At 42.2% G+C, this 25666-nt stretch overlaps 1 protein-coding gene across 1 annotated transcript in view; it reads right to left on the reverse strand.

Annotated features, from left to right (window-relative positions):
* Nucleotides 1-1372: 1372 nt before the first annotated feature.
* LOC116984406 overlaps nt 1373-25666 on the reverse strand; it is a 116313-nt gene continuing 92019 nt past the window's right edge. Inside the window, exons 71-76 of the mRNA XM_033038560.1 lie at nt 24853-24926; nt 23481-23615; nt 21214-21333; nt 14270-14430; nt 12739-12874; nt 1373-5583 (exon numbers count right to left, since the gene is read on the reverse strand). Of these exons, the coding sequence (XP_032894451.1) occupies nt 5428-5583; nt 12739-12874; nt 14270-14430; nt 21214-21333; nt 23481-23615; nt 24853-24926 (782 nt within the window). The 3' untranslated portion in view covers nt 1373-5427. The remainder of the gene's footprint in view (nt 5584-12738; nt 12875-14269; nt 14431-21213; nt 21334-23480; nt 23616-24852; nt 24927-25666) is intronic.

Here is a 25666-nt window from a genome sequence, read left to right on the forward strand (position 1 = left end):
TTGGTCTTAATTAATTTTTTCCTCTTCACATACCTAAAGAAGCTTTTACTTTATATTCTTGGCTAGCTTACCTTTGCACCTCATCTTTTCTCCCTGTATTGCCTTTTTAGTTATCTTCTGTTGCTCTTTAAACATTACCCAATCCTCTTGCTTCCCGTTCATCTTTGCTATGCTGTACTTCTTCTCTTTTATTTTAACCCTGTCCCTGATTTCCCTTGTCAGACACGGTCGCCCCTTACTCCCCTTGGAATCTTTCTTTTACACCCTAACCTTTTGTGTGGGACCTTAAAAGAAATCTTTGGCGAGTCTAAATGCATCACATCCACTGATCCCTTTTATCTATTCTACCAGTTACGTCCTCAAAAACTGCAGTAGGTTTGTTAAGCATGATTTTCCCTTTCGACACCTGTTCTGACTGGTGTCAAAGTTTGATGACAATTAGACAAAGTCTCTCAAGGCACTTTATTTCACTGTAGATATTTATTGGTATCTCTTGCTGTTGTTAGATTAGATGCAAGTTGTCTATAATGCAAGATAAGCAATTATCTCCTCCCAAATAGCTGCATATACCCAACATTTTCTAATACTGCCAAGAGTTCTGACGTTTGCTGAGAAATGAGGCTCTGGAAAAGTTTTCACTTACAATCGGGTGGTGTTGAAACCAACTGATTGTTCTTTAACTTGGGGAAGTGTTGGAGAAACAGTGAAGGGCCTGTCCCACTTTCACGACTTAATTCAAAACCTCTGCCGAGTTTAAAGGACCAAAAAAAAAAAATCAAGATCGTGGCAATCTACGAACTCCTACGACCTTCCACGTCTGTGTCCACGAACTCCTACGAGTGTGTCTACAAATTCTCCCGACTATTTCGTTGCCCTCCTTACGAGTAAAAAGTTGCAATTTCTTTCATCCCAACCATTTTTTTACTCGTGGATATTTTGTATCGGGCTGGAAAAAACGTCCCGACTTACCTGATGCCACAAGTACCTACGGCTAGCATTACGAGCTGCTACGATATATCTACGAACTCCTACGACCTCCTATGGACTCGTTAAATCTTCCCTCCACCACCTCCAGTTTAAATTCCATTTGGAATATTTTGGAGGACCAAGACACCAAGAAACAAACATTCTGCAAGTTTGCATCAAGGGGAAAACTCAGGAGAATTCGTAAATTACCTCGTGAAAGTGGGACAGCCCCTTGAAGCTGCTTTATAATCATGCTGTACCTGATGAGGGAGTGCTTAAATCAGCTGGAAGGTTGCCTTAAAATTGTCTATTTGCATTTTTGATTGTGTAAATATCTGGCATTCATTCATTCATTTCTGCTACTTCCGTGGTCATTCAATTCTTGATCATATTTCTAAACACAAAGTCACAGAATAAAAAGATCATTTTAATAGCAAAATTATTCATTATGTCACTTATAAAACAGGATTTTTACATCATTGTAACATAGCAAGATCAAAATGACATTGGAGGCGTATCGGATAATCACAATGAAAAATATTACTCTACATCTGATAAAATTACATCTCAGTGAGTCAGTGAACAGACAGGATAAATTGATTTCCTCCAGATGCATCCAGTGCAATTCAACAACACAGTGCTACATATTATCTGATATACATCCTTATATACATACACATATCTAATTTAAATTTGATCCTTCTAGTTAAACAATTGATAGAAAGTGCTATTGCTTACAGTTTCTTGCTTCCTTATTTCTACCTCCCTGCAGTGTTAATACTCATAGTTCTTATTCAACACTGTGCTCTATCCCTATACCCCTGATCACTTCTACCCTTGTAAAACTTTGTGCCAAAGGCAGACAGGTTTTTCTACATTTAAAACGACAGCAAAAATCAGAAGAGCGCCGCTGTTCTGTTGAGTTGTAATGGAGATGGAAACATATCACGTCAGAAAATACTTCATGTTCTTTTCACTCTGTTACTTCCCCACGAAAGGCTCGTCAAGCACGGTGCATTTTAATTCTATCCTCACCAAATGACAATGCTATCAGCTGACAGAAGGTGTACTTCAGTAGAGTGAATGGGGACCTTTGATGCATTTGCCATTCCTCAAGCTTTAAGGTAGAGGAATTAGCTGTATCTTAAACTCTCCAGAAGCTCAGGAAGGACTGAAACAGTGGCACTGAAAATAGATGACAAAAGAGCGCCCATGGTAGCTTCAATCTCTGCTGGGGGCTACAGGTCCAGAATTGCAAAACTACGTAAAAATTACCAAGAGATCATTGTGCTTCACTTAGGCCAGCACACAGCCATACATAATTGGAAGGGCCTAGACTAACATATGTTAACAGATTGCAGACAAAAACAGTTCAGGTCTCCTCGTAGCTGGGCTGGTGCTGAGGGTGGAGGTCAGGGCGGGCATGTGGGGATGCACGGGTGACTTTCTTCGGAAACAAATCGCACGTGAATATGAAATATAAATAAACTCAAAACAAAAACCGTTCAAGTATAACTTCTACCTGGACTCAGTCAGATGGAATGGCCGTTAGGATGTGATTTCCAAGCATGGAAAGTGCCTACAGCTTTGCTGTTAACTTTCTTCAGGAGAATGATTTAGATGAAAACAAAATGCCACAGAATAGGATAGCCATTATACTCCTGTGACCCAAGTAACAACTTCGAGGTCTGACATTGTGTTCAGTAATTTCTCGTCAGTAGCTGACATTAGGGACCACAACAAATACAAGAGTTAGACGAGGTAAAAACATTCTTTAAAATAATGATAATATTCACTGATCAGTTTAGAAGATACACACTGAAAAGAATTGTATCTGCATAGAACCTGCATTACAAAATGTCCAAATGGGAAAGGGAGAAATGGTGGAGGAGAGTACAAAACAGACATGACACATGGATGCACAAAATCAGCTCTGTTAAGCATGCCATGGATACCCGTTCATGCATCACAAGGTGGCGATTGATTTAAATCAGATGCCTGCACACACTAAACATTCACCAGCTAAAGTGCTTATAAAAATCAATAAGTTGTAGTTCTCCAAAGCATTCGACAAGGAGGAATAATAAATGTTAAATTATATAGTTAGATATGTCTAGCTAAAAAATATTCTTCAGAAGGATTTTTTTGGCCATCATGACGAGATCCCTGTATTGGATTTGGCCCAATTTTCACATGGAGAGGGGGAGCCTTGGAGTCCCTGAGAGTGAACAGCTATTGTACCTTTGGCCAGATATAACTGGCCTCCCCATCCTACTATCCCCCTTCACATATGGCATAATATAAAAATAATGACCCTGTGATCCTTAATAACTAATTCCTTCGCAGTTATAAATCAAATATTAAAAATTCACTTCTGAGTGTACATGGTTTTAACAGTTTTAATGGAAATTAAGTCAGCTCCAAAAGTATATAGTAATACAATCACCACATTCCCTTATCACCTAATGTAAAAATGGTTTGTCATCAATGTTTTAATATCCAAATGCATACATTGATTGTGTTTGCATTTTTTTGAGTTTGAACTTGGTGCAGTGTTGTGGATCTTTACTTTATGCTAAAAACTTTCTTGTTTGGACTTGGGTTTCTCAATTATTTTGCCCCCCCCAGAGAAAAATCAAACAGCTCATCTATACTAATCATGACAAGTTTCGTCAGTGACACTCCCTATGAGAGACGAGAAATGAAAATCTATTTGACAGACATGATGTGCTGTTTCTGCTGAACATGGGATTCCCTGCCAGACTTAAGGAAACCCTGGTGCGCATGGTTACAGCAAAACTGAATCCTCAGGTAGTGTTTCACAAAGACGTGATCACCATATAAAACCACGTAACAATCCTGCTCCAATCGATGCAGTTTCTAATAAGAGAATGAATCAATACACCAGTTACAATGATGGTCTTGAATTCAAAACAAGTTCATTGGAAAATACTTGGCTGGAGTGCACTGACTTCCTCTCCTGGTTATTCAGGATTAAGTCCAGCAAATATATTATGGTTGTATTTAAAGTAGTTTGAAAGTAAATAAGCTTCCAAATCTGGTTACAAATATTTAGCAAAAGGATATAAAATTTACTTATACCAAGAGAGATTTAATTAACTTTCCACTACAAATATTAGATCAAATCAGATTTAAACACGAGCTTTAAAATAACTAGGTATGGAACAGATATTGAATGCGTATCCGTCTCGGAGTGACGGACTGCCATCACCGAGAGAGACTTCCCTTTGTTCCTCAGTGCAACTCAGAGACAGAACCACACCTCTGCATTTCTTAAGATTGACCAATTCAAGAGAGATTCTTTACAGAACCTCGGCTAGATTAGGATATGCGTCACTGCTTATGGCAATGACAATATTACAGAAAAAAAAACTTTGATTATGCATCGCCTTAAACATTTAATTCCATAAAGAACTTGATATCCAATTTGTCATTCAGTATAGTGAGTACACTCACATGGAAGATAATTTCTCCCCACTTTAAGCCAACTTTTTTCACTGTTTTGTCTGTTATAGGCTCAGTACATCTATACGCAGTGCCTTCTCTGACAGGACATACTTTATAGTCACTGTTTGAGAAGCCCGGTTTTGGTTAACATCCTGTAAGCTGATTGTATATTAATTTCAGCACTACCATAGAGGCTAAATATCATTTCTCTCTGGAACCTGAAACCAGCAGAATTAAACATTCATGCAAAGGTGGTTTTGCTGAATGAACCAGCTTCACTTTATGCAACAATACTACATAAATGGTTCTTAATTAATCTGTGGGATGAGCTTGAAGAAAGCAATAACCCTACATAATACTTTATTTATAATTTCAGATTTTTTTATGATTCTTATTAAAGTATCAGATTTTATGAATCATTTCTGGAAACAAGTTTGTGCCGGATTCTGGCAATATTTACAAGTGTTTCTTTATGAATATGATGTCATGAGTAGTTAAGCCTCAAATATTTCTGTTCAGCGATTTTAAATACAAGTTTATATAGCTGACAGAAATATGGGAAGGTTGGATACCTTGGCAACATTGTTGAAAACAATGACTGCTTCACACACCAATTGGCATTACCTTGAATAGGTCACATTTGTCATGAAACGAGAGAATGAACTCAAATGAGGAATCATCAGTGAAGAAAGCTCAAAAGGACTCACAATTTGCAATGAATTATGCAGGGATTCTCAAAGATTTGAAGGCATTCCTGAAGTTCAGGAACAATTGGCAAAGATTTCCTGCAGTGGCTGAGCACTGCCCAGCTATTGTACCAGAATAGATATGTGTTTGAAAAAATAGTAATTCAGCAATAAAAGGAACTTCTAAATGTATCTTACCAAATGAATATACAATCTTTCTAAAAAATAAAGTCCATTTACAATTTACAAAATTAAATTAAAAAAAGGTGGAGTTAAATTTAAAAAGGAGGCTCCAGGGTCATTTCCATTAAAGTAGGTGGCCATTGCTTGCTTGGGCAGCTCGGATGGCAGACGTATTCTCATAGATGAGGGCAGGTGCGTTTTCGTAGATTGCCTCTTCGGAGTGCTGATTGCTTGATTTGATATACTCCATGGCGCACTGGTTCAGGAAAACATACTGAGACTGGTGAGAGAAAAGGGAAGTTAGTGACACGGGTCTACGAGGACAGCTCAGAATTGCAACTTCCTTGCTTGAATTACTCGACAAACAAACCCATCACTAATTTAGTGCTGCATTACTCCCACTTTCTTTCTTCAGTATGACAGTGATTACTAATTCTGTCTCAATGCTGTAAGTAAAGGACTAAGAGTAGAGGTTTTAGATGTAGCAGTTAACATGAGCAAACTTATGAAATTTCCCTTTCAAATTAAATCATTATACAAGGATGGGGGGGGGGGGGGGGGGGGGGAGTTCAGGGAGCATGTCCTCATTCATTGCAAAGGAGTTGGAGAATTCCTACACGGGTCATGGGAGGAAGGATACAAGGGGCCAATGGCAGGAGGATATGAGACTACTTTGGATATCCACTTCATAGGGATCTTTTTTGGAACTCCTGTTACTTTAAATACTTGTATATGAAAAATATCTGTTTGACTGGAGTGTTGAGTTGATTGACAATATTGAGTATAAAGGGCTTGACCCACTTACGTGTCCTTGGCACGCAAATTACACGACCTCGTGGTCGCGTTGAGCCGCGATGGTCCCGCGAAGGTCGGGCACGATTACATGCGTATGCACAGCCGTCTGGAGCGTGTGACGTCTTTTGAAGATGGACCCAAAGTTGGAGTAACTCAGCGGGACCGGCAACATCTCTGGAGAGAAGCAATGGGTGATGTTTCGTGTCGAGACTCTTCTTCAGTGTGAAAAGAAGGGTCTTGACCCGAAACGTCACCCATTGCTCCTCTCCAGAGATGCTGCCGGTCCCGCTGAGTTACTCCTGCATTTTGTGTCTATCTTCAATTTTCTTGGCCCAGCTCTGGGAGTAGGAGTGGGGGCGAATCCGGACCGCAACGGCCGTGAGCCCCAGGCCGAGTTCGGCGATTGTTTGCCTGCTTCTGCTGCTGTTGAAGGTGAGACGTTGGATCGCACCAGGGTCTTGGGCCTGTCCCACTTTGGCCGTCAGTTCCGCGACAGGCCATTGGCGTGCGAAGATTTCGTTCACTACAAAAATTTCGGAGCCCCGCGCGATGTCGCGCACAACTACATACCCCTCCGCGCATCTAAGTGGGACTGGCCCCGCGTGGCCATACGATGCCCGTGCTCCTCAACGCGACCATGAGGTCGCGTAATTTGCATGCCAAGGACACGTAAGTGGGACAGGCCCTTTAGGTAATCTGTGGAAGTTAAATAAAAGGCAGACAGGATTAAGATATAACCGAAGATGTTTTGTAAATATATTAAGGATAGTTGAATAACCAGCGAAAGTGAAGGGCCCATTCAGGATACAGGGACAATCTGTACATGGAGCCAGGATGGTGTGTTGCCTCCCTGGAGCCAGGGTCCAGGATGCCTCGGAGTGGCTGCATGACACTCACAAGGGGGAGGGGATGCAGCTCAAGGGGGAAGTAAGCCTTGTGCATGTTGGCACAAATGACACAGGTAGGAAAAGGAATGAGGTACTGCAAAAATTAGTATAGGGAGTTAGGTAAAAGGCTAAAAAAGCAGGACCTCCAGGGAAGTGATCTCTGGGTTGCTTCCAGTACCACGTACTAGTGAGGGTAGGAACAGGAAGAGAGGGGAGCTGAATCTACAGCTGAGGAGATGGTGCAAGGGGCAGGGATTCAGTTTTCTAAATCATTAGTATCTCTTCTGGGGCAGAGTTGACCTGTAAAAGAGGGATGGATTGCACCTTAACTGGAGGGAAACCAATATCCCAGCAGGCAGTTTCGCGAGTGCTGCACGGGTGGGTTTAAACTAGATTGGCAACGGGGTGTGATCCGATGCAGGATCAATGCAGATGAAAGGCTGTAAGGCGGTACGGATGGTGATGAAAGTAGGTTTAGTGGACAGAATAGGCAGGAGAAGGGTAGGGAACGAGGAAGGACTGTTATTGTGAATTGTACTTATTTTAATGCGACAGGTAAGGTAGATGAACTCAGGGTAAGGATAGGTATTTGTAACTGGGATGTTGTAGCCATTACATAAATCTGGTTAATAGAGGGACAGGACTGGCAGCTTAATGTTCCAGGATACAGATGCTTCAAGAGAGACAGGGGAGGGGGTTAAAGAGGAAGAGACTTTGCTTTATTGATTAAGGAGGATGTCACAGCAATGGTCAGAGATCTCAGTACTGATAGAAACATAGAAAACAGAAAATAGGTGCAGGAGTAGGCCATTAGGCCCTTCGAGCCTGCACCGCCATTCAATAGATCATGGCTGATCATCCAACTCAGTATCCTGTACCTGCCTTCTCTCCATACCCCCTGATCCCTTTAGCCACAAGGGCTACATCTAACTCCCTCTTAAATATAGCCAATGAACTGGCCTCAACTACTTTCTGTGGCACAGAATTCCACAGATTCCATAGTTCGGCCAGTGAGGCTATATGGGCGGTGCTGAGAAATAAGAAAGGAATGGTCACCTTGTTGGGAGTGTACTAAAGGCCCCAAAGTGGTCAACAGAAATTAGAAGTGCAAATATGCCAGGAGATTGCAGACAGCTGCAGGACTAATAAATTGTCATATTAGGAGATTTTAACTTTCCCAATATTGACTGGGAATGTCATAGTACAAAAAGGGTTAGATGGGGCAGAATTTGTCAAATGTGTTCAGGAAAGTTTCCTCAGGCAATATGTAGAGGGCCCTACATGGGAAAGGGAAATCTAGTCTTAGGAAATTGGGAGGAACAAGCGGATGAAGTGTTCATATAAGTGCCTTTTGGACAGTGACCACTGTTCTATTAGTTCTGATAACTGGAGGACAGCAAATGTAGTCCCCTTGTTAAGAAGGGAGGAGGAAAAAGTCTGATAATTACAGTCTTGCAAGTTTAACATCAATAGTAAGGTCATGGACATGTACAGTGTGGAAACAGACTCTTCAACCACCTTGCCCATGCTGACCTAGTCCCATTTGCCTGCATTTGGCCCACGTCCTTAACACGTCTTAACACGTCCTATCCACATATCTGTCCAAATATCTTTTGAAAGTTGTATTCACGTCGACTTCTATAACTTCCTCTGGCAGATTCCTAATACGAACCACCCTCCGTGTGGAAAAAGTTGCCTGAGGTTCTCCTTAAATCTCTCACCTCCTACGTCAATTAGTTTTGGAATCTTCTATTGAGAAAAGACTGAACATTCAATTTATTGCCGTCCCTCATGATCTTGTACACCTCGATAAAGTCATCCCACAGACTTCTGCGCTCCAAAGAAAAAATTCCCAGCCTATCCAATCTTTCCCCGTAACTCATGCCCGCAACCTCAGATAACTTCCTGGTGAATCTCGTTTGCACCCTTTAAAACTTAATGACATTCTTCCTATAATTGGGAAATAATTGGAAGAAATTCTGAGGGAATGGATTAATGATTACTTGGAAAGGCAGAAGCTATTCAGAAATTGCCAGCTTGGCTTTGTTGAGGGCAGATCTAGTCTGACTAATCCAACTGATTTTGTGGAGTAGATAACATGTATTGACGAGGGCTTTGCAGTACATGTGGTTTACATGGACTTCAGTAAGGTCGTTGACAAGGTCCCACAAAGGAGACTGCTCCAAAATGCTAGACATCACGCTGTACATGTTCATGACTTTATTGTTGATGTTAGACTTGCAAGCTGGCAAGGTTGATGGTAGAAGGTTGGTTTTGTGATTGGATGACTGACTAATGGTATTCCACGGGGTCCAGTGCTGGGACCCTTGCTGTTTGTAATGTATATGTATAATTTAATGTGGAGGTCGAGCACATGATCAGTAAGTTCACAGAAGACACTAAGCTTGATTTGAGTTGTTAACAATGTGGGTGGTGTTATAGGCTACAGGGTGATATGAATATGTTGGTGAAATAGGTTGAGAAATGGCAGATGGAGTTTACAACAGATAAATGTGAGGTGAGTCTATTGCGGCGAGGATTTACACCACGAATGGCAAAGTTCCAGAGAGAATTGCAGGACAGAAGGACGATAAAGTGGTTAAAGCAGCATATGGGAAAGTCCTTCATTAATTGGGCATTGAATGCCAAAGAAGCGGGATGTTATGCTCCAACTTTAGAAAACATTGATGAGACATAGCTAGATTATGCATGCATGGTTGCCATACTGAAGAAAATATATCATAATGCTAGAGAGGGTCAAGAGGAGATGTGTCAGAATATTGCTGGAAATTGAGCATTTAAGTTACAAGGAGAGACAGGAGAGACAAGGTCTGTTTTCCCTGGAGGAGGCTCAGAGGAGATTGATATATATAAAATTGAAGGGTATAAATAAACTGATTGAGTCTTTTCCTCTTTGAGGTGAATAGAGCTAGACATAAAGTTAGAATAAAGGGTAAAAGATTCAGAGGATCAGAGGGAGGTCTTTTCCACCCAGAGATACATAGATGCATAGATACATAGACAATAGGTGCATGAGTAGGATATTCGGCCCTTTGAGCCAGCACCGTCATTCAGTGTGATCATGGCTGATCATCCACAATCAGTACCCCGTTCCTGCCCATATCCCTTTATTTCTCCCCATATCCCTTTATTCTGCTAGCCATAAGAGCTCCATATAACTCTCTTATGAATGCATCTAGTGAATCAGCCTCCACTACCTTCTGAGGTAGAGAATTCCACAAATTCACAACTCTCTGGGTGAATTTTTTTTCCTCATCTCAGTTCTAAATGGCCCATCCCTTATTCTTAAACTGTGGCCCCTGGTTCTGGACTTCCCCCAACATCGGGAACATGTTTCCTGCATCTAGCGTGTCGAATCCCTCAATAATATTATATGTTTCTATAAGATATCCTCTCATCCTTCCAGTGAATTCAAGCCCAGTTGCTCCATTCTTTCATCATATGACAGTCCCATCGTCGCGGGAGTTAACCTTGTAAACCTACGCTGCACTCCAGCAATAGCAAAAATGTCCTTCCTCAAATTAGGAGACCAAAACTGCACACAATACTCCAGGTGTGGTCTCACCAGGGCCCTGTACAACTGCAGAAGGACCTCTTTGCTCCTATACTCAACTCCTCTCGTTATGAAGGCCAACATGCCATTAGCTTTCTTTACTGCTTGCTGTACCTGCATGCTTACTTTCAGATCTTGCTGTACCTGCATTGCCTATTTCCTTCGCTCCATAGATGCTGCTGCACCCGCTGAGTTTCCCCAGCAATTGTGTGTACCCTGCTTACTTTCAGAGATTGATGTACAAGGACACCCAGGTCTTGTTGTACTTCCCCTTTTCCTAACCTGACACCATTCAGATAATAATCTGCCTTCCTGTTCTTGCCACTAAAGTGGATAACCTCACATTTATCCTCATTATACTGCATCTGCCATGCATCTGCCCACTCACCCAACCTGTCCACGTCACCCTCCATTCACAGTTCACACTGCCATCCAGCTTTGTGTCATCTGAAAATTTGCTAACGTTACTTTTAATTCCTTCATCTAAATCATTAAGGTATATTGTAAATAGCTGCGATCCCAGAACCGAGCCTTGCGGCACCCCACTCGTCACCACCTGCCATTCTGAAAGGGACTCGTTAATCCCTGCTCTTTGTTTCCTGTCTGCCAACCAATTTTCTATCCATGTCGCACTCTACCTCCAATACCATGTGCCCTAATTTTGCCCACTAATCTCCTATGTGCGATCTGATCAAAAGCTTTCTGAAAGTCCAGCTGCACTACATCCACTGGCTCTCCCTTGTCCATTTTACTTGTTACATCGTCAAAAAATTCATCAAGCTTTCCCCTTCGTAAATACATGCTGACTTGTATCGATCCTGTTACTGCTATCCACTTGCGCCGCTATGACATCTTTAATAATCGACTCCAGCAACTTCCCCACCACTGATGTCAGGCTAACTGGTCTATAATTCCCTGTTTTCTCTCTCCCTCCTTTCTAAAAGTCGGATAACATTAGCTACCCTCCAATTCACAGGAACAGATCAAGAATCTATAGAACATTGGAAAATGATCACCAATGCGTCCACGATTTCTAGAGTCACCTCCTTAAGTACCCTGGGATGCAGAGTAAGGAGTGCTGGAAATATACGACAGGAGAGAGCTTTGGAAGCAGCGTTGCTGACAGCATTTAAGAATTGTTTAGATATGCACTTAAAGAGCCCAGCCATGGAAGGCTGTACTCCATGTGCTGGAAAATTGAATTAATACAGAAGGATGAACACTAGTCGGAGAGGATATGGTGGGCCGAATGGCTTGTTTTCATGAGGTATGACGATCTGACTATGCAATTAAGGCTGATAAGAAATGTGACCTGTAATGTTGGTAGGGAAAAGGTAGATAAATGAGCCCAATAAATCAGGACATTTGTCTATTAGCTGAGGCTGAAAAGTAAAGGGGTAGAGATCAGTTGAGATTAAGGATAATGATCATCTGCTCAGCAAAAGGTAGGCACCAAATAGACAAATAAATAGTGACAATTTATATGTATTAAAAATCTCATAAAACTCAGTCGATTGGAGTATTATCTCAGATAATTATAATGATATACAATTCCAAATATATTATTATTGAATCGTAAGAATCTTGCTTCCATCAGAGACCTATCCCCACTCTTATATCCGACAGTAATAGTGTAACCATTGCTAGTGCCCCCATTGAAACTATTCTTGTCAGCTATCCAACTCTCTACCAATGTGTTGTCTAACTCTTAACATAAAAAAAGGAAAGCAAGCACAATTGTAATGGCTGCTTTATAGACTGGATTGCCAATGCAACAATTCCTTGATTTGCTAAAGGGATGCATTCCTGGAAAATATTTCAAAATTGCAGAAATCAAAAAGAATGGGCAAATTATATTGTGGGTCCTCTGGTACAGCAACTCTCTGAACACATGCTCTTGTTTATAGCAGAAAAAATTATTCATAAACCAAAGATTCACTAGTTTACATTGAAAATTCATAACTAAAACATCTGTAAATTGAAGTTCCACAGTACTTTGAGAGATGCAAAGGTTGTTTTGTGCCAAATTTTGGAATCTCATTCACTTCCAGCATATGGAAAACTGCCAGTGAATAAAAGCAACTGTATAGTTCTTTTGTTGTTATCCATGTAAGTTACCAAATGGTAATGAATCTTTTTTTGCGGATCGACATCTATTTGCTGCAGCAAAGTGCCTTACCTCAGTTTGCACCATCAGTGGTCGGTTCATTCTGAGCTGATAAACTGTACCCCAGATATCGACCTTTCTGTTGTTGTCTATCTGCTGAATCATATTATCGATGGAAATGAATGTTCCTGTTCGACCAACTCCAGCACTTTGTAAAAAAAAAGATTGTTGGTCATGTTGCAAGCATGAAGGACATTTAAGCACCCTTGTGAAACTTCACCCCCCACTCTCAATATTTGTTACTAGAAATGTTAAATGTCAGCCTTTAATCGTTAGAGCATGTTGAAATACTGTCATTCTTATACTGAAGAACAACATATATAAGGGTGAATGTGATTTGAACAACCTTTATTACCTCAAACCTGGGCCCACAACATATGCATGACAATTATTTAACATTGATTCATAATTTCACACAGCAGGTTCAAAAATACAATCTTTGCACCATTCCACTGTTTGACATTTGTTGTTTGCATTATTGTTGTATCTATATTGTTTATTTGATGGGCCTCATGCCAACAAGAAATTTCATTGCACCCTAGTTTATGAAGCAACCATAAACTAATCCAAACATGAACTCAGCTGATGTGGGAAATAGATAATCAAAAATCACACTGATGCATCTTTAAATGCTTTTCAACTGCTAAGGTATTATTAATTGCAACTTATTAATGGTAACAACATAATTCAGGGGATATTATGCTGTCAAGGGGAATGCTAGATTTTAAATTGATCTATCAACTTTATCTGGGGGTACTTAATACTGAATTTGGGAAATGGAATGTTCAGTTTTTCAAATAGAAAGAAAAAAACTGAACATGGAACCACATTAAATAATTTAGCAGAAAACCAATGGTAACAGTACCATCTAAGTAAATTATTTATTCTCCAGTGCCTTAGTTTGCCTCCCTCCATCGCCAGCTCAGACTTCCTGTGACTCCATGCACCTCATCCCTTCTGACCCTGTTACATGCGTCTTTATATCCCTTACATTACAACGAAAATCTGCGGAATATGTGGCAAACCCATTCAGCAGATGATAATAGGATTTTATCTCAGTTTTACTGAATGTTCCAGCAAACTATTCGTCCATTTTAACTGGAACATAGCAGAGGAAAATAAAGATTGGGGAGGCAAGCACCCCTCCCACCCTCACATCACCACTGGTGCTGAACAGATTACCAAAAAGTAGAACAAATGAAAGGTGCTGCTGCAAAACCTTATCAACAGGGTGCAAAGGGGGCAGAATTTCAGATACTCTCTAGGTGCCTCAAAAGCGTTCAGAAGCTTCACTGGTATTGAAAACTTATCTTGGAGGCCTTGATAGCTCTTCGGCAGCATTACCTGGTAACTATCTGGAGATGACATGGGTGTGCTTCAAAGCAAGAATTTTAAATGATGTTGCTTCATTTTAACCATTCATTGTTACACGGGCATTGGTATGACCAGCTCCCAGCTCACCCTGAGAGCTACTTAAATACTGCACTTTGGATAGATAAATAAGATATCAGGCAGTCCTCAAAAATTAGTGAAATAGAATCACCTGCAGTGCACGACAGTAGGCCCACTCACTGGGTGCTGATTGATGTAATCCCGCACTAGGTTCCTGAACTTGATGAGGATCCCGGTAGTGCTCGGAACGCCATGGTCAGGCCAGCCTGTAAAGTGGAATTGCTTGACATGGTTTTTCTCTCCAGATTTATCCTGAAGCAAGGGAAGAAACAAATATATTGTCAAAGAGGCTGAATAGGTGAAGCCAAGCAATTAATAGTCAAGTGACCTTGGATGTTTTGGACATTTTACAGCACGATGCTTTGAAATTGTATCTCAGATGCCAATGGTAAAGCCATGATAAATGTATATTTGTAACCACTGTCTATTGTAAGGTTTTATCGTTCATCTTTTGTTATTATATTCACTGGTCTAGTGTTCCCAGCTCATCGGTAACTTTCTTTAATTCTGTGAATGATTTAGGAGGTCAAGTACAACAAAAGTGAGGCAACATAACCATCCTACCAACAACTAGAGAGGAGACCCGAGCTAAGACCTGATTGGAGATCCTCTGACTTCTGTGATCGGACTTTACCTTGCACTAATCGTTGACATGTTATTCCCTTTATCATGTATCTGTACACTGTGGATGGCTCGTTTATAATTATGTATTGTCTTTCTGCTCTGACAATAAACTAAACTGACATGTGACAATAACCTAAACTAAACCAAAATGTACTGTACATTTACTGTACATTTAATCCATGAGACATACTACCCACATCACATTTATTTGCAAACAGTGTAAAAATCTCAGGACACTTCTATACAGCTCTTTGGTTCACAAGACAGCAATTTCACCAAAGGCAACAGAGCACAACATTAATTACCATTCACCCCACACAGATCACCTATGTTCATTGTTCCACATACCTATGAGCATTGAATAAGGAGAACCAAAATGGTGAGAACTGACCTAACAGCCGAGACAGAAAAGATCAAGGCTGGTGAACGGGTAGAATTACTATTCTTGCCTAGTTATACTCTTCATAACCATTCCTGCTCAAGGGAAAAAAGGTCTTCTCTGATACACGAGTATCAACAGCTAAAATAAGCAATTTTCTCATTAGCGGGGCCAGCATTGATCATTCCAAAAGAATGGCCTTAGGCTGACAAAGAACAGGATTTCTGATTAGAAGATGAATATAGCACCCAGTCCGGATTTGTGGCATATTAGACTAATATATTCAGCAAACTTTGGCCTTGTTGAAGCACTGTTGTTGTATATACAGTAATACATTTTAAAATGACATCAGGATTTTCCCAACAATGTTCAGACAACTATTGGAGTCATCTAGATTGTCCAAGCCACTGGAAATAGCGATGGAGTTGAAAGTACAATTTCCCAAAAGAATGCTCTGGGCAAGAAAACATTTTTGCTTTTGCTGCAGCAAGTGTTATTGGAGTTTCAGTAACTTTGGTTACTGGTAAGTTCTGGCCAATAACAGCAGTTTTAACATTCTCAGCTTTGTTGTGCATCTATTTTACACTTCATGGCTGGCTGTCAGAATCTGAACAATGGCATATGTCTCAACTATCCCCTGCGAACTATATTCTGCCGTGTGCGGATGTGGCGTCGAAGGACGAGAAGCCGAAACAAAGAAATGGAAGCCAAATAACCGAATGGAAACTAAGCCGAAACGCCAAATAACCGAAAGCGTACGTAGCCGAAACGTCAAATAACCGAAAGGGCGGGACGCCTAAAAGCCAACTAACCAAAAGGCTGCGTCGCCTAAACGCAAACTCACCGAATGGCCGCTCTGCCGAAACGCCACCTAAACGAAAGGCTGCGTGGCCTACAAGCCAACTAACTGAATGGCCGATCAACAGAAAAATCAAATAACGGACATGATGCGCCGGGGGGGGGGGGGAGGGGGGGGAGGGGACTTGTCAGCGATTGGTCCAACCACCCGCATCCATCACATCACTGGTCGGTGAAGACGGGAGGGTGGGGGTCATTTTCACACACAAGCCATAGCAAACTGTGCACTCTGAACCCGAGCACCAAGTTGTAAGCGGCCGAAGGAGCGCATCCCTCGGGTTACCCCCACCCTCCCACGCCCACGGCCGCCCTCTGCCTCGTCTCCCCCGTGAGGCCGCACTGTGACGGGCTGTGGGTCGGGTGGAGCAGAGGTGTGGGACAGGCTGGTCCCTCCGCCCACCCAGAGTCACTGACCGCGATGCACCGCCATCGGACCCCAACCCCCATTCCAGGGTGATTCCCCCCCCCTCGACCCCCGGACCCTGACACCCACACTGGGTGATTCATCCCCACCCCGGCCGCCGGGACAAACGGCTCGGGGCATAGTAAATCCCTTTTAAAACATAGAAACATAGAAATTAGGTGCAGGAGTAGGCCATTCAGCCCTTCTAGCCTGCACCGCCATTCAATATGATCATGGCTGATCATCCAACTCAGTATCCCGTACCTGCCTTCTCTCCATACCCTCTGATCCCCTTAGCCACAAGGGCCACATCTAACTCCCTCTTAAATATAGCCAATGAACTGGCCTCGACTACCCTCTGTGGCAGAGAGTTCCAGAGATTCACCACTCTCTGTGTGAAAAAAGTTCTTCTCATCTCGGTTTTAAAGGATTTCCCCCTTATCCTTAAGCTGTGACCCCTTGTCCTGGATTTCCCCAACATCGGGAGCAATCTTCCTGCATCTAGCCTGTCCAACCCCTTAAGAATTTTATAAGTTTCTATAAGATCCCCTCTCAATCTCCCAAATTCTAGAGATTATAAACCAAGTCTATCCAGTCTTTCTTCATAAGACAGTCCTGACATCCCAGGAATCAGTCTGGTGAACCTTCTCTGCACTCCCTCTATGGCAATAATGTCCTTCCTCAGATTTGGAGACCAAAACTGTACGCAATACTCCAGGTGTGGTCTCACCAAGACCCTGTACAACTGCAGTAGAACCTCCCTGCTCCTATACTCAAATCCTTTTGCTATGAAAGCTAACATACCATTCACTTTCTTCACTGCCTGCTGCACCTGCATGCCTACTTTCAATGACTGGTGTACCATGACACCCAGGTCTCGCTGCATCTCCCCTTTTCCTAGTCAGCCACCATTTAGATAATAGTCTGCTTTCCTGTTTTTGCCACCAAAATGGATAACCTCACATTTATCCACATTATACTGCATCTGCCAAACATTTGCCCACTCACCCAGCCTATCCAAGTCACCTTGCAGTCTCCTAGCATCCTCCTCACAGCTAACACTGCCCCCCAGCTTAGTGTCATCTGCAAACTTGGAGATATTGCCTTCAATTCCCTCATCCAGATCATTAATATATATTGTAAATAGCTGGGGTCCCAGCACTGAGCCTTGCAGTACCCCACTCGTCACTGCCTGCCATTGTGAAAAGGACCCGTTTACTCCTACTCTTTGCTTCCTGTTTGCCAGCCAGTTCTCTATCCACATCAATACTGAACCCCCAATGCCGTGTGCTTTAAGTTTGTATACTAATCTCTTATGTGGGACCTTGTCGAAAGCCTTCTGGAAGTCCAGATACACCACCTCCACTGGTTCTCCCCTATCCACGCTACTAGTTACATCCTCGAAAAATTCTATAAGATTCGTCAGACATGATTTACCTTTTGTAAATCCATGCTGACTTTGTCCAATGATTTCACCACTTTCCAAATGTGCTGCTATCCCATCTTTAATAACTGACTCTAGCAGTTTCCCCACTACCGATGTTAGACTAACTGGTCTGTAATTCCCCGTTTTCTCTCTCCCTCCCTTCTTAAAAAGTGGGGTTACGTTTGCTACCCGCCAATCCTCAGGAACTACTCCAGAATCTAAAGAGTTTTGAAAGATTATTACTAATGCATCCACTATTTCTGGAGCTACTTCCTTAAGTACTCTGGGATGAAGCCTATCTGGCCCTGGGGATTTATCGGCCTTTAATCCATTCAATTTACCCAACACCACTTCCCGGCTAACCTGGATTTCACTCAATTCCTCCAACTCCTTTGACCCGCGGTCCCCTGCTATTTCCGGCAGATTATTTATGTCTTCCTTAGTGAAGACGGAACCAAAGTAGTTATTCAATTGGTCCACCATATCCTTGTTCCCCATGATCAACTCACCTGTTTCTGACAGCAAGGGACCTACATTTGTTTTAACTAATCTCTTTCTTTTCACATATCTATAAAAACTTTTGCAGTCAGTTTTTATGTTCCCTGCCAGTTTTCTTTCATAATCTATTTTTCCTTTCCTAATTAAGCCCTTTGTCCTCCTCTGCTGGTCTCTGAATTTCTCCCAGTATGCTGCTTTTTCTGGCTAATTTGTACGCATCATCCTTCGCTTTGATACTATCCCTGATTTCCCTTGTTATCCACGGATGTACTACCTTCCCTGATTTATTCTTTTGCCAAACTGGGATGAACAATTTTTGTAGTTCATCCATGCAGTCTTTAAATGTCTTCCATTGCATATCCACCGTCAACCCTTTTAGAATTAATTGCCAGTCAATCTTGGCCAATTCACGTCTCATACCCTCAAAGTTACCTTTCTTTAAGTTCAGAACCATTGTTTCTGAATTAACAATGTCACTCTCCATCCTAATGAAGAACTCAACCATATTATGGTCACTCTTGCCCAAGGGGGCACGTACAACAATACTGCTAACTAACCCTTCCTCATTACTCAATACCCAGTCTAAAATAGCCTGCTCTCTCGTTGGTTCCTCTACATGTTGGTTTAGAAAACTATCCCGCATACATTCCAAGAAATCCTCTTCCTCAGCACCCCTGCCAATTTGATTCACCCAATCTATATGTAGATTGAAGTCACCCATTATAACGGTTTTGCATTTGTCGCATGCATTTATAATTTCCTGTTTGATACCATCTCCAACTTCACTACTACTGTTAGGTGGCCTGTACACAACACCCACCAGCGTTTTCTGCCCCTTAGTGTTTCGCAGCTCTACCCATACCGATTCCACATCCTCCAAACTAATGTCCTTCCTTTCCATTGCGTTAATCTCCTCTCTAATCAGCAACGCTACCCCACCTCCTTTTCCTTTCTCTCTATCCCTTCTGAATATTGAATATCCCTGGATATTCAGCTCCCAGCCTTGGTCACCCTGGAGCCATGTCTCCATGATCCCAACTATATCATAATAATTAATAGCTATCTGCACATTCAACTCATCCACCTTATTACGAATGCTCCTTGCATTGAGACACAAAGCCTTCAGGCTTGTTTTTACAACACTCTTGGGGGGGGCACAAATTCCCTGGCAGGCCGATGACAAGTGTGCATGGCAACGAACAATTTGATCTCCTCCCACCCCCAACCCCCCTTTACAACAACAAGCACGTTTCATTTATTACCGTCTGGTTGCCTGCGTAACGCACACAAGCTCCCATGCACAAAACACCAGATAATTTGTAAACTGTGTTGACCGAAGATGGACACAAAAAGCTGGAGTAACTCAGCGGAACAGGCAGCATCTCTGGAGGGAAGGAATGGGTGACGTTTCGGGTCGAGACCCTTCTTCAGACCTGAAGACTGATTCTGAAGGGTCTCGACACGAAAAGCCTTTCCCACAGGACGGGGTTATAACTCGGCATTAAAAATCAAAAAAGAGTTACATTGATTTAAAAACAAAAATGTTATATGTATAAATAGTTCTTACATTTGGGAACCTGGTTAATTAAGTGGTGGGATTATTTCCCTGTCCTAACTATGTCTTTGCTTTAGCCGGTGGTCACATTCATTCCATCCCTCCCTCGCAAAGATATGAGATTTCATTAAGAGCACACTTGGATGAATAGATGCAAGCAGCATGTAAAGTGTCTCTTCCATGTGCACAATACATGAAGCTGACGAAATGGGGTCCTCGGGTCGACGCCCGCCCGCCTGCGGCCTCCCTCGAGTCAACGTCCGCCCGCTTCCCTCTCCCTGTCTCTGCCTTCTGCCTCTTTCTCTGTCTGCCCTCTCTCTCTCCCCTCCCTCTCCATTTCTAGCCATGCCTGAACAGTTGGGGGCTATGCGTGAGTGGAAAGGGCAGGGGATGGGGTAAAAGGAGCGAAAGAATAATATTAATATAATATCAAAGGGGGACATTAGTTAGTGTGTGTGTGTGTGTGTGATGCTACAGGCCGCAGGCTTCCACCCCCCCACCCCCTTCCCCCCGCAACCGCGCATTGAGAGGACGGGACTCAACGGGTCCCACTTGGTCTAGTATATAATAAAACTCTGAACTTGTACATGTGTATATGTGTGTGTATATGTGGTTGGCTTTACATCTTCGCAAAAACACTACGCGGTACTACGATTACATTTTTACATATTCCGATTGACATTTTTACCCTAGAGACAGAGATCACCTTCACTGAACATTTTTCTTTATTTCTTGACCTATTCTTGACTCATAAGACTAAAAAATCAAAAGACTATGAAATTAAAACAAACAGCTTCAACTGATGACATCACAATGGCTCGGCTAGCAGTGATCAGCTTCACTGAAGACTTCATGCTATATTTGACTTTATTCGCGATTAAGGTTTTAAAAATGCCAACTTTCACAAGACTTTTACATATTCCGATTCACATTTCCCCCTCTAGCAGTGACGACACAGGAACACTATGAACATTTCACCTCACAGGAGGGGGAGGGCGAATTGCTATTGCAACATGCAGGGCAAGTGCAATTGGAATTTTTTTTAAAGCCCACTGCTCAGAGAGTGCTGGAAACTTATGTTCGGGGACGGCTTGAGTTGGAGGACCATGCCTCCCGTGGTGGCTACAGGTAGGGAACGGGTGCGTTGGGGGAGCAGACCCAATGTGTCTGCACTTGGTCCAGTAGCATATAAAACAAAGTTTTTCACCCCACCTCAGTACACACGACAATTATAAACCTGAACCAAATTCCTTGATATTTTTTTTAAGTTTATGATGCCATAGATGACTTGCCTTTACCAGTGAGAAGTCCCTGATGGTCCAATCTTGATAAATGACTTCTGATGTCAGAGTAACAATCTTGTCTTCAAAAATGAGTGGACGTTCAGTTGGCCAGTACTGCTCACATTTTGCCTAGAAGGTGACAGAGAGAATATTACAATCAAAATTGACTGAAGGAGTCACAACTTCAAGTATTGATTTATTTCATAGAGAAGCAGAATGTCAATTCAAAGATACCAGTATCATGTTATACATTTTACAGTTAAATAGATGGCAGACCAGGTAACAGCTTCAGATGAGAAACATGCCCAGAAGCAGGGATGTTGAGCTGTTTTTAACATACAAAAATGTAAACGCATAATAAAAATGATGTCATTTGACTCATAAATTCATTCTTAAATATTATCACATCCTCATATTGTTGCAATGGATTTATTGTCAGGGTCCACTGATGGGAATAACCAAGTCCTAGTCACTCTATTAAAGGCAACACAGGATATCCAAACACTTTGGAAGTCAAAGGGTAAAAATATAAAAGTCTCAGTAATTAAACAGATTGTTCAGGAAATCCTTAATGCTCCTTAATCTTTCACCCCAGAGCCCATTGAAACTTCTCATCAGGATATCCTTCCTGACCACTGCAGAATAATAAACTGCACTTATCAAGATGAACAGAGGAGTTCCTTCTCCAAGGTGGCAGTACTCTTCTAAACGAGGAGACTGACAATTCCTTCTCCGTTAATTAAACTTAACATACAGAGACTCCTTTGAGGCAGCAATAGTTTTTTTTAAAGATATGTAGCAAGGAAACAAGCCCTTCGACCCACCAAGCCCACACTGACCATTGATGACCCGCACACTTGTTTTATGTTATCCCATTTTTGCATCCTACACCCTAGGAACAATTCACAGAAGCCAATTAACCTACAAATCTTCTGTAATCTTCCCATATTTAACAGATCTATTGGCTCTCACTGACACGATCAAGATTGGCTCACAAAGGGCCTTTTTCCTTGCCTCACATGCAATGCATTAATACAAGAATGGTCTTCTTTGTGTCTGGGAAGCTTGTGTTTGTTTCACATGAGCAGCTGAATTCTCCTTCATGAGTTCCCACATTATCTTTAAGTTAGAATGGGATGAAGGACAATTAGTACGCCAGAGTGCGGCAGCAACTGGTAGGGAAGAGGTTCTTACAGAAGGCTATATTGTTGATGCAATTCTTGCCAACGTACCAATCTGATAATCAGATTCAAGGGAATGGGCGAGTTATTCCTGTTTGTTTACAGTAAAAATGACTCTCATTGTTTAATTACAAGACCTGGGGTGAAAATTCCTCCTCTGTTGCATGTGTTAAACAGATGATGTAGTGACGTTCACACTGCCTTTGAAATTTGTTTCCATTAAAATTGATATTATTTGAAGTTCTGAATTACTAACACTAATGCAAATGTAAAACTACATGGCCATAATAGCAAGAGGCTCCTGTCCAAATGCAGCATTCAAGATGGGTGTCATCTTATTCAGGTTCATTCTACCTCTAATTGAGAGTGTAGACCCTGCTGTACAATATTAACATCCAGCTCAGTCAGAGAATCATACAGCATGGAAACAGAGCCTTCAGCCCAACTTGGCCATGTCGACTACACTAATCCCACCTGCTCATACTGAATAAAGGGTCTGTCTCACTTAGGCGACTATTTAGGCGAGTGCAGGAGACTCTGCAGTCACCTCATGATCACCACATGGTCACCATATGTTCGCTGGTGGTCTCTGGCAAGTCTCCTTAATGGTAGCGAGGATTTCCCGCATTCTGGGAACTAGCCGTGTCCTCAGTATGGTCGCCGCAAATTTTTCAACACGTTAAAACATTTTCTGCGACCAAAAATTGGTCCCCATGGAGAAAATCGACAATCCTGTTGTTGTAGGTGCAGTTGTAGTGGGGTCGTCATGTAGTTATGTGTAGTCGAGGTAGTCGTGGGCAGTTTTAGTTAAGAGCCAGTCCCACAGGCGATTTTTCAGCCGACTGCCGGCGACTGTCATGTTCGCGGCCCCCGCCTTTGCGGGGGGGGGTGTGTGTGTGTGTGTGTGTGTGTGTGTGTGTGTGTGTGTGTGTGTGTGTGTGTGTGTGTGTTTCACTCTGACTTGACAGCCACCGGCAATCCGCTGGACAATTGCCTAAGTGGGACAGGCCCTTAATTTGGGACAGGCTAGGATTACATCTGCAACAAATTGGGAAGTTTTTCAAACATCCGTAAAAATGAAAATGATTCTCATACCCTTCCTTGCTCTACACACTTGGTAAGCATGATAACAGCTGGTACACGTTTTTCCCAAATCATTCTCCAGAAATCGCTCACTGTATTCATCAATGGCCCTTGTGCAGCAATGAACTCTTTCCTCGAGTGGTATCCCTAAGAGGAAATAGTTCATCAGATTAAATTATTATAATTTTAAACAATCTGTAATAAAACATGAAAGGTATTATCCAGGAACTCATGATAAAAATCCAGGAGGGAACAGAAAGTTCAACTTCCTGATGTTGGCTGACCAATTGGTATCAACCACCACGAATGACTTTCTGTAGCTGTGTCCAGACCCACATAATCGCTGCATAGAAGCCCGGGTCGGGGCCCGGCCAGTGCCTCGTGGGCCGGAGTCCGGGTCCACGGCTGGGGCCCGGGTCGCAACCACGGAGGCGTGAAATCGAGCGTGGTAGCGGTGAGGCCTTGGCGGTGGCAGCGGTGAAGCCTCGCGTCGATGGGGTCTCGGTGGTGGTGAAGCGTCGCGGCGGTGGCGATGGTGGTCGATGAGAGCATGGTGGACTGCTGTGGGGGCCGAGGGGATGAACAATGGAGGATCCGGCGTGGGGGGACCGCCGTGAGGGAGGTGGGGGAGGAGAGCAATGGACAATGGGGGGGGGGGGGAAACAAAGGACAATGGGGACCTGGCGTGGGGGGACTGTTGGGGAGAGGGGGGAACAAAAGGGGGAGCCGGCGTGCTTTGTAACTTTGTTAGCGCCGTCGTTGGCTGCTATTTGTATACATTGTGTACGCAAGCAAAGAATCTCACTGTGCCTAGTCACAGGTGACAATAAAGTATTCCTATTCCTTCCTATAGTTTAGCAGGTCATATCTCTGCTTCTGAACTTCAACCTTTCCTAAATGATGTTCCAATGCTTTGTTATACTTTATGAATTGGTTAACCTGCACTGCTACTTTCATTTGTTCCCCTTGCACCTCTATTCCATTTGGATTCTGTTCCGAATAAGTAAGTGACTTCCATACATTCATCACAAAAAGCACCAAACATAAATATATATTGAAATTCATTTCGGATTAAATAATTATTTCTTGTCTATGAACACCTTAGGTCACAGCCCTGCTGAATATATTCCAATTTGGTGTCCTTGGAAAATTATGGTAATATCTTGAGTTCAAATCAAATATAAATAGTCCCGTGAATCTTTTTCTCCAAATGTGAATTATTACCTTCACCGTAGGCTTTTTTCCTGAATTTCCAACCAGTTTGCTCACCATTATGTTACTTTTCCAGATCTTACATCCTCTGATCTCAAATCATCCGTGAATTATGAACTTATCACAGGCCATGTACATCCAATTCTATATAGAATGAATTAATGTAACTCACAGGCATGAAATTAGCATTGATGAAATCACTGGATGGATCTGAAGTGACAGAGAGTTTAACTCGACTGTTATCATCTAGAAACAAATAGAAAGATAAATATATTACGTGTGATAAAACATCAAAGGATAGACAGCACAGATATATAGCTCCTCAGATTTATTAATGGTATTGGCATATGCTCAGACACTATAGCATGATCAAGCCATCTCAGATATTATTTCGCAATGCATATGGCTGTAGGAATTGCCACCTGCAGTTTTCCATTTTGTTTGTCAAGAATCTGTTCTTCTCTCCTTAAAATATTCAGACTATTCATCGACTTTTCTTCCACTACTTTCAGAGTTTCAAAGACTTAGGATCCTCAGAGAAATGTTTTAACCTATTTTTTAAGCAGTGTTTTCTTGTTCTAGCCAAAAGAGGAAACATCCTCTCACCATCCACCCTTCAGCATATTATACAATTCAATTCAGCCCCTCTCCATGCTTCTACACTTGCTTACAAGCCAAGCTTGCCCAACCTTTCCTCATAAGATAACATAGCCATTCCAAGCATTAGTCTGGTAAGTCTCTGAACTGTGGATAATGCAATTAACATCCATCCATAAACATCAAGGACAATATTGTAGTGCAGGTGTAATCGCACAAAAACCTTAGATAACAAAAGTTATTGGTAATTATGTTTCTTGTACCCCATCAGGTTGGTCTGAGCAGTGACAAAGCTTCCCTCTATACTAAGAAAGCCCAACCTTCATTCAAAGTTTGTAATTCACTGAAAGTTATTTTTTTTAACTTAGATAATGCAAAACACACAATTG

The sequence above is a fragment of the Amblyraja radiata genome, chromosome 20, assembly GCF_010909765.2.
Source record: "Amblyraja radiata isolate CabotCenter1 chromosome 20, sAmbRad1.1.pri, whole genome shotgun sequence".
In the NCBI taxonomy this organism is placed as follows: Eukaryota; Metazoa; Chordata; class Chondrichthyes; order Rajiformes; family Rajidae; genus Amblyraja; species Amblyraja radiata.